The sequence below is a fragment of the Haplochromis burtoni genome, unplaced genomic scaffold (assembly GCF_018398535.1).
Source record: "Haplochromis burtoni strain Fernald_Lab_line unplaced genomic scaffold, NCSU_Asbu1 Contig_461, whole genome shotgun sequence".
Taxonomy (NCBI): domain Eukaryota; kingdom Metazoa; phylum Chordata; class Actinopteri; order Cichliformes; family Cichlidae; genus Haplochromis; species Haplochromis burtoni.
Genome location: NW_024582822.1, coordinates 342,506 through 360,563, shown reverse-complemented (window position 1 = coordinate 360,563; position 18,058 = coordinate 342,506). Strand labels below are relative to the sequence as shown.

The following is an 18,058-nucleotide window of genomic DNA, read 5'->3' as shown; positions in this document are numbered from 1 at the left end:
CTTAGCCTGTGTCTAACTGTTAATAAATGTAACTCCCTGACAGTGTCTTTGGCTTATTTAACTGTTTGAGTTGCTAAAAAGTTTTGGTTTTTTTGTTAAACTTTATTTATCAGATTTTAGACATACAGTTAGGTAGAACAGGAATCACATAAAAGATGACATTGTGGTGTTACAATGAGGAACAATGAGAGTGACGGGGACAGTGAGACTACAGTGAGTACAAAAATAAAATCAATTAAGGGGAACATAAATAAACAAAAGTTTGCGAGAGCCAAAATCAAGTTTCAAACAGTTCCAGATGTTAACTTGAGAGCCTCGGTGTTCTTTGATGAGGAGATTGTCCTTATATATTGTGCGAGTTCTACTTTTCATACAAGAAGTTCAGGCTTTCTGCCGAGGACTCTGCTTTTGTGTATGTGAAGTTTTGCCAAAACAAACAAACATATTTATAAAGAAGAAAGCATCACTGTCCTTGTGTTTAAAATGATAACAGCCAAAGATAAAGTCCTTGTAGTATAACTGAAAATTAGGGAGAACAGAGTCAGTAATAAACTTGTGGAGGTCCTTCCAGAATTTACATGAGGAGGAATTCAGAGTAATTATATAAGAGTCCATCTTCTCTATTTAACTGGCTAACCAAGATTATTCCATTATTCACCCAGTTAATAATGCAACAACGACACTGGGTTGTGCAAAAAGTAACTTGGTGTATGCAGGTGTGCATATGTGTGCATGAGATTGTGCAGATAAGTGCCTCTTTCAAACCATGTGAGATGTGAGCCTGACCGTTATCGTTTAGATGCAGATATCAATCAGCAATCACAGACGGATTCCAGCTTCTACCTTGTGACAGGAAGGTTGTCTCGGCACAACATCCGGCAGCTGTCCTCTGTTTGAAAACAAGGTTTCCGTCTGTGTCCAGTTGGTGGCGCTAATGCGCCGTTTTGCTTGCTAAGCAACAATAGATTCGATAGAAGAAGAAAGTTTGCTCTGGGTCGCACAGTTGCACGTGGGACGTGATCACGCCGTGTCTGTTCACTGAGGATCAACACAGAAGAGAAGCGATTCAACTCCGCGGGCTGCGTCCATCTCAGTAGTTTACGCCAGAAACGATGAGGCCAGGTACAGTAAGACACACGTGCTTACGCTCGGTAACGCGGGCTGATGTCTGATCGTGTATTCGGTGAGTCTGTGCAGTCAGGTACACTGCGTGGACGGCCTACACGGCCACGTTATTGTGAAAACTACCGCAGACTTGGCTGTCTGAGCGCGTGGTTTGTTCACGGTGAGCCGTCGATGTGTCCGCGCTGGCGGAATAAGTGCTCTGAGTTGAACACGCGCTGTGTCTCCTCGCACGTGTCTGGGACTCCGTGGGGCCCACACAGCGAGCTCCGTTACAACCAGAGTTACGGTTTTATTCCGCGAGGAAAAGCCAAAGTCGGGTCACGCCGGCTGAAACCCGTTCCAGCCGTTTACAGCTGTTTTCTGCTCCACGAGACGTAGCTCGCGCTAACGTTAGCCCGGTCTGTGTGTTTGCGGTTCCGTGAGTGTCCAAACATCACGGCCACGCGGAGCACGCCGCGAGCACGCCTGTCGTTCAAAGCCCACACAGGAGGCGGTGAGTCGAGTCTCAGCCGTTACTTTTATTAAGCATGTGTCTGAGTGTGTGTTTGAACAGCCGCGTTGTGTGCGTGTTGTGCTGGGTCCCTCAAGTGGTCGCAGTCGGTGTTTAAATGTGGAGCGACCCGGGTTAACCATCCAAGATGGCGGCACTGGCGTAAGCAGCCACGTACTGGTTGCTTTGGCTCGCAGCAGCTGTCTCACCTGCAGTGACTCGGTCTCTAACGTCGGTTTTTCACTAGTGCCTGCTTGGCTGCGTGGGGTCAACAACGTGACACCAGTGGAATGGTTAGCCCACCAGTGGCACCGCTTAGTGAGTTGAGAGTAACTCATTCACAAAAATCTAAATGACCTTTATTTAAAAACACAACTGGACAAAGCACCACAGCGCGGTCTGTGAGCCTGACAGAAGCCGGACACGAGCAACAGGATCATCAGCCTGACTTCCTCTGTGGCGTCTTTTATCGCTGTGACGGCCCCACTCACGTGGCGAATAACTTCAAGTTTGAACGTGTTGTTCCAGCAAGGCTTGTTCTGAAGAGGTGGATATGAAGTTTGAAGGTTCTGCTGGTTTTCACAGCCTGCAGGTCGCCTGTGGGGCGTCTGTGGGCTGACTCACACCTACTCCAGTCTGCCAGAGTTCCTCCAGTGCGCTCGGTGTGATGTGTGTGTGAACGTCAGTGGATAAAAGTGCTTAAGAGGAGATGATTGGGTGGATGAGTGTTATAGATGTGTCTGTTTACACATATAATAACGATTCATGCTTTCAGGTTTCAGTCCTCGCATGGACAGAGGAAGAGGTGGAGGAAGAGGTGGAGGCAGAGGAGGGTTTGGTGACCGCGGAGGACGAGGAGGATTCCGGGGAGGATTCCGGGGAGGAAGAGGTGAGACTGGAAACGTGTCGTTCGTATCATCACATCGTGGATGTGATCCTCAAACGCCAGGATGACGACTCGAAGCAATTAAAACAAAGTATTTTTATTCAGGTATCTGCTAATAATATAATATTCTAGGCTGTTAAGTTCAAATAGTGACAGTTTCGGAGTTAAAGCAGCTCACAAAACACTCTGTGCTCCACTTGATCACAAACAGCAGATGAAGCGTTGCTTTGTAATTGTTTCTCCAGTTACCGAGCAATCTTCAAACGCCGCTGCTTCGACCACCGCGTTTTAACCACGCATTGAGCGCTCCACTCTTTCTTAACACTTTAAGACCTTTAAGAACCAAGTCCGCCAGAGCTTATCTTTATACTTGTACATGCTGTAGTAGTAATGATAATAATGATAATAATGTATTGCATTTATATAGCGCCATTTTTGGGAGCATTTCAAGTTGTTATACATCAGTACAACCGTTATAGCCCACATTTTAATGATACGTATGCATCGAGTCCATAGTAACTGCATAAATTGCAATAAACTACAAAAAAATCATTTTTGTTTTTTTACATATACTTCTATTCAGAGAAATTTAAGAGGCTTATCCCTCAAAACTGCAAATACAAAAAAGTTGCACAAAATAGTTTCCAACCACAGGAAATTTATTTTGAGGGTCTTCATAGTTTTATTTTTGAAATACACCAATTTTTATATACTGCAGGAAAAACAACAATAAATATTATAATGCAAATTTGCATAAAAACCAGCTTGTGCATCAAAATAAACTATTTCCAGCAGTGCAGTGTGAGGATCCCAGAAACTATTGAGAAAAGCACAGTCAAACATGACTTTTAGAAACACCAGTGTAGGCTGATGAGCCCCCGAAGGGAAGAAAAACTACATTTTCTGTGAAAAAGACGTCACTGCCGGTTTCGGGCAGGTCATGGCGAACATGCCATAGTTCACGCTGACGTCTATTCCAATGTGGGAAGTGTTACGAACAGCTGATCGGATCGGCAAAGCGTGTTTCTGGAATATGTTTTTGTTGCTATAAAGCCACATGTGGAAGGAAACCGTGACCGAGGATGAGATGTAAGTACAACTCCTCCGGTTTCATGTGCAAAAATGATTGCACAAGCTTACATGGTTCCAGTTCTACGGGGATTTAAAAATAGTTACGCCAAACGGAGTGTGCCGCTCCGACCGGCTTTGAAAGGTTAACATTACTGCTAAAGTTCTGGTCTCGGCGTCAGAGCAGTTCCACCTTCATTTATAGGTGATAATGCCTGCTAACCCACAGCACTGTGGCTTTATTTCAGTAACTGTGAGACTCTGAGCTGAGGCTGACGTTTGCTTAGTGAAAGACTTAAGCAGCAGTGAAACGTTTCGGAGGGGGTCCTCGACTAAACGAACACGATGGCAAAAGAAGCTCCTGAACTCTCAGCATTCATAACTGTAACAAACACAAAGTGGATTTCAGATGCAAGGCCCACAGAGTTGCAACGTCCACAGAGGTGTGTGTTGGCTCACTGATACATGCCCCGCAGTCTTACAGACAGCTGTGCAGCTCACATGGATTCAAACAGTGGAAAAGAAAAACGAGACCATCAGATGGTGAGGAAGAGGTCCCACCTTCAGCAAACACTGGAGGTTAAGTCTTACAATGATGTGATTGCAGCCACCCCCCACTCTGTGAATGGTACTCATGACCATTGGTCAGTGACCGAGGAGCTGACCTCCAGCCCGTTGTTCCTTCAGTGGTGCTGGTTTCAGTCAGTGTGTAAATGTCCTGTTTGTAAGGTTGTAGACCTGCAGTCAGCTGACACTTGATGATGATGATGAAACGTTTCTCCCACTGAAAACGCCCAGAAGAACAGAATCAACCTTCTAGGTTTTACCTACCTGGATGATTAAATCAAGATAAAAGTTGCCACGAAGTATACAAACAGTGAACTGACAGTCAGACCTCAGCTCGTCTGTTCTTATTTTGGGAAGAAAACATCAGTTTCCACGTAAATACGAGCCACATGACTCGTTTCACTGTGGCCACTGGACACGTTGTTAAAGCCATCATGGCAGTAATGTGTACCAAGCTGGGACCATCTGCAGCCGTTAGCAGCGCAGCCGTGGAAGGACTTGGTAACACTGAGCAGCTGCTTTGCCTTTTCAATGATTCTGTCTTTAATAAACAGTTATTTCTGTGGTAGGTGACTGGTGCTTGTCGTCATTCTGAATGAATTGTTTGAGTGTAAAGCAGGGGTGGGAGCCTTTTCATATGATGGGCCATTATGTCTTTACATCGCCCTCCGAGGGCCATGCTGTTGTAAACACACACCTGAGGATGGAAAAAACAGAGCGAGACCCAAAAAGTGTAACTACTGGTTTGTTCTTTAAACAAAACAGTTACTTGTGTATTTAATGATCAGCAAAAGGTGTCCAGCCAACATCCCAGTGAAGGACAGAAATGCATCACTCTGCGACCTGCTGCTCCAGGTTCTGGAACTTTCTCTTGTGCGCGGCTGTTTTTCAGGTGGAGGCTTCCAGTCCCCAGACGGTGGAGGATTTCGGGGCCGTGGTGGTGGCAGAGGAACCCCAAGAGGCAGAGGGGGTAGAGGAGGGAGGGGTGGCCGAGGTGGTTTCGGAGGAGGGAAGAAGGTCCTGATCGAGCCTCACAGACATGAAGGTGATTGTTCATATTTTAGAGGACTGAGGCATTTTCTGCACTGAAGGCTGGACTGTTTTGAGCCTCGGCTACAGTTTGTCACATTTTATTCACCCTTCAGCATTTGCCTTCATTTGGAAGCTTATTCGTGTGTGTGTGTGTGTGTGTGTCAGGAGTGTTCATCTGCAGGGGAAAGGAGGATGCCCTGGTGACAAAAAACATGGTGGTAGGAGAGTCTGTGTATGGAGAGAAGAGGATCAGTGTGGAGGTGAGTCCAGTTCAGCTGTTGCTGCTATGCCAAATATAAAAACGTGTGCTCTTCCTGCTGTTGTGACCACACTTTGAGTCGATGTTCGCTTCGGTCTTGGTAGGAAGGAGAGACTAAGATTGAATACAGAGCCTGGAATCCGTTCCGCTCCAAGCTGGCTGCGGCCATCTTGGGAGGAGTCGACCAGATCCACATCAAGCCTGGAGCCAAGGTCATGTACCTGGGAGCTGCCTCTGGCACCACAGTGTCCCACGTTTCCGACATCGTTGGACCCGTGAGTACCGCACACTTTCTCTTTGTAGCTGCCGAACGGGCAGACCACTGCTGGCAGTAGTGTTTGACCACAGGGGACGTGACAGGAGGGGCAAAGGGATCAAACGCACAATAATTAAAACTACGATCCTCATTCCTCCATCAAAAACTGGGGAACCGGACGGTGTCATGGGATGTTCCTAAAATGAAAGAGACAAACGCGGCTCACTGGAGTTTCTCTTCCAGTGGATTAAAAATGGGGCCAGAATTGGGTGGAAATAAAGTCATGAGTGGGCCAATGGGCTGCATCATCAAGATTTCTAGGGTGGTGTAGATAAAGTTAGGGCGTAGGTCTCAGCACAGTGTACATGCAGCGTAGATTTAACACAGGAAACAAAAGCAGCTTGCATTGACATGAGTGTGTTGTGTGACAGGAAGGGCTGGTCTATGCAGTAGAGTTTTCCCACCGGTCGGGTCGCGACCTTCTCAACGTGGCGAAAAAACGCACCAACATCATTCCAATCATCGAAGACGCTCGGCACCCGCACAAATACAGAATGCTTGTTGGTGAGTAGTGTGATGCAGATGAGCTGGTGAAAGACGAAGAGGTTTGTTTAATCCTTGCAGAGCATTCACTGTCTGTCCCTCTGCAGGCATGGTGGATGTGATCTTTGCTGATGTTGCCCAGCCTGACCAGACGAGGATCGTTGCTTTGAACGCTCACAACTTTTTGAAGAACGGCGGCCACTTTGTTATCTCAATCAAGGTACGCTGATAACTGCCGTAACAGGTAACGGCTGCCTGAACGCTGGACTTTGAAGGGTTTAACGTTGTCTTAAGCAGAAGTTCTCCAGGCTTTCTAAAGGTCTTTCATGGTTCCTCTTCGACCATTTTCACATGTTTTAGCTTAGGCTTTGTTGAATCTCAAAAAACTAATGAAGACATTTTCCGAGTCAGTTATCGAGTTACTGACCCACAAACATGAGTACGTTTCTCACATGGCGTGATTTCTAATAGCAAATGTTGCTAAAGCTAAAGAGAATAAAAGGGCGTCTCCTGCTTCACTACAGAATGACTGTAGACGGCTGCTAAATCAGCTTATGTGTGACTGAATCCTTGATTTGGACTCAAACTAGTTTTAGTCGTATGCTAGGATACTCGTGTGATGGTGAGGAATGTCTAGCTGTTCAGGACTTGTTGTTGTTCGTGAGTCTGATTCCAGCTGTGCTCTTCTTCCTTAAGGCTAACTGTATAGACTCGACAGCAGCTCCAGAGGCAGTGTTTGCCTCAGAAGTGAAGAAGATGAGTGCAGAGAACATGAAACCACAGGAACAGCTCACGCTGGAGCCCTATGAGAGAGACCACGCTGTGGTGGTGGGCATCTACAGGTAAAGCGCCCTTAATGAGGCTCTGTACCCAGATTCACGTCCACTAACATTGGCGATCAGGAGAAACGGTCACAGGAAGCTGCTTAGCAACTCACCAAGTTGGAAACCAGTGTTTCCTTTGCATGTTCACATGAAGGGTCAAGGGTCGTTACTGCCTGTATGGGTTATCAGACCTGACACGCTGCCCTGAGGGCACCGGGTAAAGTAGGTGAAGGCTCCCTCATCAGTAAAGATGCCTGACACGCAGCCACCACCCAGCCTTGTGAGGGCCCACCGTGGGTCTCTCTCAATAGGGTGAAGCTCCCACGAGCTAGTTTGGAGGTCGATTGTTCCTGATTGGCCCCTCACGGATCTCGATGTTCTCTGCTATTTCCATATCTTTCCTTCTACCTTCTGACTGGATGCTTATTTCTGGCCACGGATGTAACTTGTTTCCTTTCTTGTGTGACTGGCTGCTGTTCTGGAGTACGTAGTTACAGTTAAGCTTGTCTTAAAAGAGACACAACATGAGAGAGCCAGTGCTTAAGGAAGAAGAGCACAGCTGGAATCAGACTCACGAACAACAACAAGTCCTGAACAGCTAGACATTCCTCACCATCACACGAGTATCCTAGCATACGACTAAAACTAGTTTGAGTCCAAATCAAGGATTCAGTCACACATAAGCTGATTTAGCAGCCGTCTACAGTCATTCTGTAGTGAAGCAGGAGACGCCCTTTTATTCTCTTTAGCTTTAGCAACATTTGCTATTAGAAATCACGCCATGTGAGAACGTACTCATGTTTGTGGGTCAGTAACTCGATAACTGACTCGGAAAATGTCTTCATTAGTTTTTTGAGATTCAACAAAGCCTAAGCTAAAACATGTGAAAATGGTCGAAGAGGAACCATGAAAGACCTTTAGAAAGCCTGGAGAACTTCTGCATAAGACAACGTTAAACCTTCAAAGTCCAGCGTTCAGGCAGCCGTTACCTGTTACGGCAGTTATCAGCGTACCTTGATTGAGATAACAAAGTGGCCGCCGTTCTTCAAAAAGTTGTGAGCGTTCAAAGCAACGATCCTCGTCTGGTCAGGCTGGGCAACATCAGCAAAGATCACATCCACCATGCCTGCAGAGGGACAGACAGTGAATGCTCTGCAAGGATTAAACAAACCTCTTCGTCTTTCACCAGCTCATCTGCATCACACTACTCACCAACAAGCATTCTGTATTTGTGCGGGTGCCGAGCGTCTTCGATGATTGGAATGATGTTGGTGCGTTTTTTCGCCACGTTGAGAAGGTCGCGACCCGACCGGTGGGAAAACTCTACTGCATAGACCAGCCCTTCCTGTCACACAACACTCATGTCAATGCAAGCTGCTTTTGTTTCCTGTGTTAAATCTACGCTGCATGTACACTGTGCTGAGACCTACGCCCTAACTTGATCTACACCACCCTAGAGATCTTGATGATGCAGCCCATTCGCCCACTCATGACTTTATTTCCACCCAATTCTGGCCCCATTTTTAATCCACTGGAAGAGAAACTCCAGTGAGCCGCGTTTGTCTCTTTCATTTTAGGAACATCCCATGACACCGTCCGGTTCCCCAGTTTTTGATGGAGGAATGAGGATCGTAGTTTTAATTATTGTGCGTTTGATCCCTTTGCCCCTCCTGTCACGTCCCCTGTGGTCAAACACTACTGCCAGCAGTGGTCTGCCCGTTCGGCAGCTACAAAGAGAAAGTGTGCGGTACTCACGGGTCCAACGATGTCGGAAACGTGGGACACTGTGGTGCCAGAGGCAGCTCCCAGGTACATGACCTTGGCTCCAGGCTTGATGTGGATCTGGTCGACTCCTCCCAAGATGGCCGCAGCCAGCTTGGAGCGGAACGGATTCCAGGCTCTGTATTCAATCTTAGTCTCTCCTTCCTACCAAGACCGAAGCGAACATCGACTCAAAGTGTGGTCACAACAGCAGGAAGAGCACACGTTTTTATATTTGGCATAGCAGCAACAGCTGAACTGGACTCACCTCCACACTGATCCTCTTCTCTCCATACACAGACTCTCCTACCACCATGTTTTTTGTCACCAGGGCATCCTCCTTTCCCCTGCAGATGAACACTCCTGACACACACACACACACACGAATAAGCTTCCAAATGAAGGCAAATGCTGAAGGGTGAATAAAATGTGACAAACTGTAGCCGAGGCTCAAAACAGTCCAGCCTTCAGTGCAGAAAATGCCTCAGTCCTCTAAAATATGAACAATCACCTTCATGTCTGTGAGGCTCGATCAGGACCTTCTTCCCTCCTCCGAAACCACCTCGGCCACCCCTCCCTCCTCTACCCCCTCTGCCTCTTGGGGTTCCTCTGCCACCACCACGGCCCCGAAATCCTCCACCGTCTGGGGACTGGAAGCCTCCACCTGAAAAACAGCCGCGCACAAGAGAAAGTTCCAGAACCTGGAGCAGCAGGTCGCAGAGTGATGCATTTCTGTCCTTCACTGGGATGTTGGCTGGACACCTTTTGCTGATCATTAAATACACAAGTAACTGTTTTGTTTAAAGAACAAACCAGTAGTTACACTTTTTGGGTCTCGCTCTGTTTTTTCCATCCTCAGGTGTGTGTTTACAACAGCATGGCCCTCGGAGGGCGATGTAAAGACATAATGGCCCATCATATGAAAAGGCTCCCACCCCTGCTTTACACTCAAACAATTCATTCAGAATGACGACAAGCACCAGTCACCTACCACAGAAATAACTGTTTATTAAAGACAGAATCATTAAAAAGGCAAAGCAGCTGCTCAGTGTTACCAAGTCCTTCCACGGCTGCGCTGCTAACGGCTGCAGATGGTCCCAGCTTGGTACACATTACTGCCATGATGGCTTTAACAACGTGTCCAGTGGCCACAGTGAAACGAGTCATGTGGCTCGTATTTACGTGGAAACTGATGTTTTCTTCCCAAAATAAGAACAGACGAGCTGAGGTCTGACTGTCAGTTCACTGTTTGTATACTTCGTGGCAACTTTTATCTTGATTTACTCATCCAGGTAGGTAAAACCTAGAAGGTTGATTCTGTTCTTCTGGGCGTTTTCAGTGGGAGAAACGTTTCATCATCATCATCAAGTGTCAGCTGACTGCAGGTCTACAACCTTACAAACAGGACATTTACACACTGACTGAAACCAGCACCACTGAAGGAACAACGGGCTGGAGGTCAGCTCCTCGGTCACTGACCAATGCTCATGAGTACCATTCACAGAGTGGGGGGTGGCTGCAATCACATCATTGTAAGACTTAACCTCCAGTGTTTGCTGAAGGTGGGACCTCTTCATCACCATCTGATGGTCTCGTTTTTCTTTTCCACTGTTTGAATCCATGTGAGCTGCACAGCTGTCTGTAAGACTGCGGGGCATGTATCAGTGAGCCAACACACACCTCTGTGGACGTTGCAACTCTGTGCGCCTTGCATCTGAAATCCACTTTGTGTTTGTTACAGTTATGAATGCTGAGAGTTCAGGAGCTTCTTTTGCCATCGTGTTCGTTTAGTCGAGGACCCCCTCCGAAACGTTTCACTGCTGCTTAAGTCTTTCACTAAGCAAACGTCAGCCTCAGCTCAGAGTCTCACAGTTACTGAAATAAAGCCACAGTGCTGTGGGTTAGCAGGCATTATCACCTATAAATGAAGGTGGAACTGCTCTGACGCCGAGACCAGAACTTTAGCAGTAATGTTAACCTTTCAAAGCCGGTCGGAGCGGCACACTCCGTTTGGCGTAACTATTTTTAAATCCCCGTAGAACTGGAACCATGTACGCTTGTGCAATCATTTTTGCACATGAAACCGGAGGAGTTGTACTTACATCTCATCCTCGGTCACGGTTTCCTTCCACATGTGGCTTTATAGCAACAAAAACATATTCCAGAAACACGCTTTGCCGATCCGATCAGCTGTTCGTAACACTTCCCACATTGGAATAGACGTCAGCGTGAACTATGGCATGTTCGCCATGACCTGCCCGAAACCGGAAGTGACGTCTTTTTCACAGAAAATGTAGTTTTTCTTACCTTCGGGGGCTCATCAGCCTACACTGGTGTTTCTAAAAGTCATGTTTGACTGTGCTTTTCTCAATAGTTTCTGGGATCCTCACACTGCACTGCTGGAAATAGTTTATTTTGATGCATATGCTGTTTTTTGCAAATTTGCATTATAATATTTATTTTCGTTTTTCCTGCAGTATATAAAAATTGGTGTATTTCAAAAATAAAACTATGAAGACACTCAAAATAAATTTCCTGTGGTGGGAAACTATTTTGTGCAACTTTTTTGTATTTACAGTTTTGAGGGATAAGCCTCTTAAATTTCTCTAACTAGAAATATATGTTAAAAAAACAAAAACGATTTTTTTGTAGTTTATTGCAATTTATGCAGTTACTATGGACTCGATGCATACGTATCATTAAAATGTGGGCTATAACGGTTGTACTGATGTATAACAACTTGAAATGCTCCCAAAAATGGCGCTATATAAATGCAATACATTATTATCATTATTATCATTACTACTACAGCATGTACAAGTATAAAGATAAGCTCTGGCGGACTTGGTTCTTAAAGGTCTTAAAGCGTTAAGAAAGAGTGGAGCGCTCAATGCGTGGTTAAAACGCGGTGGTCGAAGCAGCGGCGTTTGAAGATTGCTCGGTAACTGGAGAAACAAATACAAAGCAACGCTTCATCTGCTGTTTGTGATCAAGTGGAGCACAGAGTGTTTTGTGAGCTGCTTTAACTCCGAAACTGTCACTATTTGAACTTAACAGCCTAGAATATTATATTATTAGCAGATACCTGAATAAAAATACTTTGTTTTAATTGCTTCGAGTCGTCATCCTGGCGTTTGAGGATCACATCCACGATGTGATGATACGAACGACACGTTTCCAGTCTCACCTCTTCCTCCCCGGAATCCTCCCCGGAATCCTCCTCGTCCTCCGCGGTCACCAAACCCTCCTCTGCCTCCACCTCTTCCTCCACCTCTTCCTCTGTCCATGCGAGGACTGAAACCTGAAAGCATGAATCGTTATTATATGTGTAAACAGACACATCTATAACACTCATCCACCCAATCATCTCCTCTTAAGCACTTTTATCCACTGACGTTCACACACACATCACACCGAGCGCACTGGAGGAACTCTGGCAGACTGGAGTAGGTGTGAGTCAGCCCACAGACGCCCCACAGGCGACCTGCAGGCTGTGAAATACCAGCAGAACCTTCAAACTTCATATCCACCTCTTCAGAACAAGCCTTGCTGGAACAACACGTTCAAACTTGAAGTTATTCGCCACGTGAGTGGGGCCGTCACAGCGATAAAAGACGCCACAGAGGAAGTCAGGCTGATGATCCTGTTGCTCGTGTCCGGCTTCTGTCAGGCTCACAGACCGCGCTGTGGTGCTTTGTCCAGTTGTGTTTTTAAATAAAGGTCATTTAGATTTTTGTGAATGAGTTACTCTCAACTCACTAAGCGGTGCCACTGGTGGGCTAACCATTCCACTGGTGTCACGTTGTTGACCCCACGCAGCCAAGCAGGCACTAGTGAAAAACCGACGTTAGAGACCGAGTCACTGCAGGTGAGACAGCTGCTGCGAGCCAAAGCAACCAGTACGTGGCTGCTTACGCCAGTGCCGCCATCTTGGATGGTTAACCCGGGTCGCTCCACATTTAAACACCGACTGCGACCACTTGAGGGACCCAGCACAACACGCACACAACGCGGCTGTTCAAACACACACTCAGACACATGCTTAATAAAAGTAACGGCTGAGACTCGACTCACCGCCTCCTGTGTGGGCTTTGAACGACAGGCGTGCTCGCGGCGTGCTCCGCGTGGCCGTGATGTTTGGACACTCACGGAACCGCAAACACACAGACCGGGCTAACGTTAGCGCGAGCTACGTCTCGTGGAGCAGAAAACAGCTGTAAACGGCTGGAACGGGTTTCAGCCGGCGTGACCCGACTTTGGCTTTTCCTCGCGGAATAAAACCGTAACTCTGGTTGTAACGGAGCTCGCTGTGTGGGCCCCACGGAGTCCCAGACACGTGCGAGGAGACACAGCGCGTGTTCAACTCAGAGCACTTATTCCGCCAGCGCGGACACATCGACGGCTCACCGTGAACAAACCACGCGCTCAGACAGCCAAGTCTGCGGTAGTTTTCACAATAACGTGGCCGTGTAGGCCGTCCACGCAGTGTACCTGACTGCACAGACTCACCGAACACACGATCAGACATCAGCCCGCGTTACCGAGCGTAAGCACGTGTGTCTTACTGTACCTGGCCTCATCGTTTCTGGCGTAAACTACTGAGATGGACGCAGCCCGCGGAGTTGAATCGCTTCTCTTCTGTGTTGATCCTCAGTGAACAGACACGGCGTGATCACGTCCCACGTGCAACTGTGCGACCCAGAGCAAACTTTCTTCTTCTATCGAATCTATTGTTGCTTAGCAAGCAAAACGGCGCATTAGCGCCACCAACTGGACACAGACGGAAACCTTGTTTTCAAACAGAGGACAGCTGCCGGATGTTGTGCCGAGACAACCTTCCTGTCACAAGGTAGAAGCTGGAATCCGTCTGTGATTGCTGATTGATATCTGCATCTAAACGATAACGGTCAGGCTCACATCTCACATGGTTTGAAAGAGGCACTTATCTGCACAATCTCATGCACACATATGCACACCTGCATACACCAAGTTACTTTTTGCACAACCCACTGTCGTTGTTGCATTATTAACTGGGTGAATAATGGAATAATCTTGGTTAGCCAGTTAAATAGAGAAGATGGACTCTTATATAATTACTCTGAATTCCTCCTCATGTAAATTCTGGAAGGACCTCCACAAGTTTATTACTGACTCTGTTCTCCCTAATTTTCAGTTATACTACAAGGACTTTATCTTTGGCTGTTATCATTTTAAACACAAGGACAGTGATGCTTTCTTCTTTATAAATATGTTTGTTTGTTTTGGCAAAACTTCACATACACAAAAGCAGAGTCCTCGGCAGAAAGCCTGAACTTCTTGTATGAAAAGTAGAACTCGCACAATATATAAGGACAATCTCCTCATCAAAGAACACCGAGGCTCTCAAGTTAACATCTGGAACTGTTTGAAACTTGATTTTGGCTCTCGCATGAGGAGAAGAAAAGACTGAGCTGCGAGACCGTGGTAATTAAACACCATGGATTTCCTCCTCCAGACAGTGAAAAAACATAGAGAGAGTCCATCTCACTTAGTGTTCACTGGTCAATGCATTTTATTTTTGTGACCGCACTGTAGTCTCACTGTGCCCCGCTCTACGCTGCACTAGTGCTTCTTCCATTCTTGCGTGGCTAACAGCCTACGTCCCAAAGTGCCGATACCAATGTCCACGTGTGCAGTGCGGCGTCCGCTCGGTACTCATGAGCCCTCACTGTGCGTGAGTGCCTTAAAGCGAGCCTTGCGTATGAGCAATCCAAAGCCGGTTCTTGAACAACCCAAAAGCCCGCGGAAACGTGCGCTTATCTCTATGCCTGTTAGCAATACGCTTCAAACCCAGTTAAAGGAAAAACAAAAACCCCACTTGATGACGGCGGGCGGGCGTGCGACCAGCCTGTCGGGCGGGCGTGCGACCAGCCTGTCGGGCGGGCGTGCGACCAGCCTGTCGGGCGGGCAGCCATGGCTGCAGCTGCTGAACCTCCGGGTCAAAGGTTACATTTCCTGGAAGCTTTCTTTGAAGTGGATCCAACATAGTTGGACTGGAACAGTTGCTGAGTAACCTGGAACTGTTTATCAGAGTAACCATGTAATGTTGCTTTAGTTTTTAAAGAACACGCAGCCTAACATTACCATCGTTATCAGAAAGGCGGAGCTTATTCTGCTCAGTTGAAACTCAGTTAATCAGTTCAGTTTCCTGCTTCTGCATCAGGGCTCAGACTAAGGACTTGCACACGAGGCTTTTTAGCTCCTCAGCCTGTGGTTCCTGAGGACAGAGCTCTCAGCTCCTGCGCTGCGGCAGCGCCATCTGGTGGACTCCTTAAAAACAAAACCCAGCTGGCAGCAGCACAGTGGCTTTGAAGAAACACAGCCTGCTGTCAGCTCCAGTCTGTAGTTTTATTTAAGGTTCATTGGAGGAGATGGAAGGAAAACCTCTCACTGCTTCCATTAAGAACTTGCTAACTTACCATTCAGAGTTCAGGTAATGAGCCACATGGATGCATAAATGTATTTACAGATGTGTGTCTGTGTTTGGAACCAGATCAAGCTGCAGCCGAACTGCTCAAAGAATCGTTTCTGACCTTTTCTGGCTTTTACTCTAAGTGCAGAGGCTCGCTGAAGGCAACATGAGAACCACATGACTACAGTCACCAGATCATGAACCACTTAAACACCTCAGCCATCTTACTAAGGACCCCCCTTGTCAGACACAGACCTGCACCAAAAACACTGCATTTGTCTGTAAACATAGTACCTGCTGTGTATCTGTGGTAACCGTGTATTTTCTTTTGTTCTCAGACCTCCACCAAAACAGAAGAAATGATGTGTGCGTGTAAGCTGGGCCGGAGGAGGAGAATGGATTTGCAACCTCCTTCTGGCACGTCCGCCGTCTGTCACCCTCCTCTTTGGCTTCAGTCACTGGTCTGCAGCTTCCTCCAAGCACATTGAAGCAGACCTTCAGCTGGGGTTTCTCATCCAGTCCTTTAATCAACCATCCATCTCCTCTGGTGCTTCCAGTTCTCACAGATCAGGTGGAGAACATTATGTGGTGCCTGGGTCCATCAGTGCAGTACCTTGTTTGCGCTGTGAAAAGGTCCCGTTGTTTGTAATGCACATGTATACAGTAGATGAGGTTACAAAGTAACACGCACTGTTGCGTGCTGTGAACCTGCCTTGTCCTGGGACTTTGGATCCAGCTGTTTGTGCTGAGGACCCTGATCAGTCTGACTGCAGCGAGGTTGCTTGTGTGCTCTGTGCTGTTTTGTTTGTTGGCTTCTGTGCTCCTGATTATTTTCTTAATGATCCTTTTAGTCTGTGACTGGCTCCATATTCTGAACTTGCACCCACACTGCTGGTATCTTTAAATGGTTAACAGTGGACCATTCAAAGTGAATATGTTGCTTTTGCGTCTTCGGGTGACAAACGGCGTCCATTATACACACTTCCTGTTTTGTAGCTGTTTGTTTGAACCAGTTTAAGTATTTTTCTTTTTTCCACGTAGCTGCCATATTTGTTTTAATAAATGTTTTTGGTTGGTTATAATTGAACTCTTTAGCTAAATGCACCATCACACTGACGAACATTAATCTGACTGCTCTTGGTTTCTTTGGTCCAGATTCACAGCACTGAGGTGGTTTTAAAAATGCCATTACTCACTGTTAGGTACACAGGGTCAACGGTCTAATCATGCGGTCACGTGGCAGTAGCCTGATGCATTTAGACAACAACTCGCTGAAGTTCAAGCTGAGAAGAAAGGTAACTTTAATGACTTTGAACGTGGAAGGTTGCTGGGCCCTGGATTGTACGGCACAGCTGTCCCACAGGGTTGCAGAAACTAAAGAACAATGCAGTGAGCAGCAGTTCTGTGATACCTGCCACAGGTAAGAGACCGGTCATACAAATGCAACAGCCACTCACATCTACTTGTTACAACAAAGGCATGCAGAGCAGCAGCTCTACTCAACGTGTCAACAGCTGGAGCAGGAGCCCACGCAGGCCAGTCCTGCCGCTGAGGACGGGAAACGGACCGCAATCCGCACCGGCTCTAACCGGACGTCAGTCCTGAGTCCTGCTGGCAAACATGGCAGCACGGCTCCATACATGTGGTGTCAAGAGCCCCTGAGTACCAACGCAGCATCATTTAAACGCCACAGCTTACCGGAGCATTGTTACCGTGTCGTATCCACGCTGTAGCTGTGTGACGATGACTCGCCGTGTCGCTTCAAACCGGTCAGCTGTGCAGCAGGTGACATGCTGTCAGAATCTGAAGCGTTTCCAGCGCCTTCTTGAAGAATTCAGGCAGCTTTGAACCAACAAGTGTCCGTGGGTGCAGCTCCACGCTGACTTTGCGCGTCACTCAAAGACGTGCCTGAGTGACCGTGGAGCGCACAGGTGCTGGGGTACAACACTAACGACCACAGCTCAGGTTTCGCGCTGTAACCGCTCAGTCCTCCCCCCGACGAACATGAGTGTGTCCACCTGTTCTCAGGTGTGACTCAGAGCTCATGTGTGGACAGGTAGCACGGCCGCTGTGTGCGGCGGGTGTTTGGCCGTTTAGCTCGTGGCGTTGCTGCCTGTGCTGTCAGTGAAACTCACATTAATCGCTTTGTGTAGTTACAGGAGAAACTAACTACTCGTACCTGCAGAGGAAAGGAAGTGCTCTAAGGTGGTGACTCGTGCTAGTTTGTGACAACACTACCATCATCTTTTCGAAGCGTTACACGGTCTGCATCGGGCAGACCTCTAAAATGATTGCTTTAGCACCATTACAGACTGAACTTTGGGAAGTTTGTATGATAGTATGCGGTGCGGTTTGTTTTGGCAGCCATTTTGTGGGAAATTTCTCTGGAACGCGCTGGGCCGTACTTGCCTAGTGTCGGGAGTGCGCTCTCAATGCAGCCCCTCTCCTTTGACCGATATTAACATCACAGAGGGGCTGGCCAGAATAGAGTTAGCTTTAGCCGTGGCTGCTAAAATACGGTCTTTCTCATAGCGTCTGCAGGTTCGGTCCGTCGGCTGGCCGTTACTATCAAACAGCCTGCACTTTGCGGACTGTCTTCCTTCAAATTCCAATGGCAGTGTTTTAATCAAGACAGCTAGCATGCTAGCTACTAGCTAGCTAGCTAATGTTAGCATCTTGCCTTTAAATTAATTGAGAAGAGGACGAGATCGCCTATTCAGTTGCCCCACGCTGTGGTTGCAAGGGACTTTGTTGTGCACCTGAGAATAAATATCGATCCAGTACATTAAGCTTGCT

At 47.2% G+C, this 18,058-nt stretch overlaps 2 protein-coding genes across 2 annotated transcripts; one reads left to right on the top strand and one right to left on the bottom strand.

Moving 5' to 3' along the window:
* The first annotated feature begins 952 nt into the window (after positions 1-952).
* On the top strand, positions 953-16,344 carry LOC102312906 (rRNA 2'-O-methyltransferase fibrillarin). Its single transcript, XM_005946329.3, has 9 exons — positions 953-1,122; positions 2,391-2,504; positions 5,029-5,181; positions 5,334-5,428; positions 5,532-5,702; positions 6,115-6,247; positions 6,334-6,446; positions 6,923-7,068; positions 15,601-16,344. The coding sequence occupies exons 1-9, from the start codon at positions 1,113-1,115 to the stop codon at positions 15,623-15,625; spliced, it is 960 nt and encodes a 319-aa protein (XP_005946391.1). The 5' UTR covers positions 953-1,112; the 3' UTR covers positions 15,626-16,344.
* On the bottom strand, positions 8,040-13,555 carry LOC121812202 (rRNA 2'-O-methyltransferase fibrillarin-like). The gene is made up of 7 exons (XM_042213634.1): positions 13,382-13,555; positions 11,999-12,112; positions 9,323-9,475; positions 9,080-9,174; positions 8,806-8,976; positions 8,263-8,395; positions 8,040-8,176 (listed from the first exon to the last, which is right to left on the bottom strand). The coding sequence occupies exons 1-7, from the start codon at positions 13,389-13,391 to the stop codon at positions 8,055-8,057; spliced, it is 798 nt and encodes a 265-aa protein (XP_042069568.1). The 5' UTR covers positions 13,392-13,555; the 3' UTR covers positions 8,040-8,054.
* Positions 16,345-18,058: the final 1,714 nt, after the last annotated feature.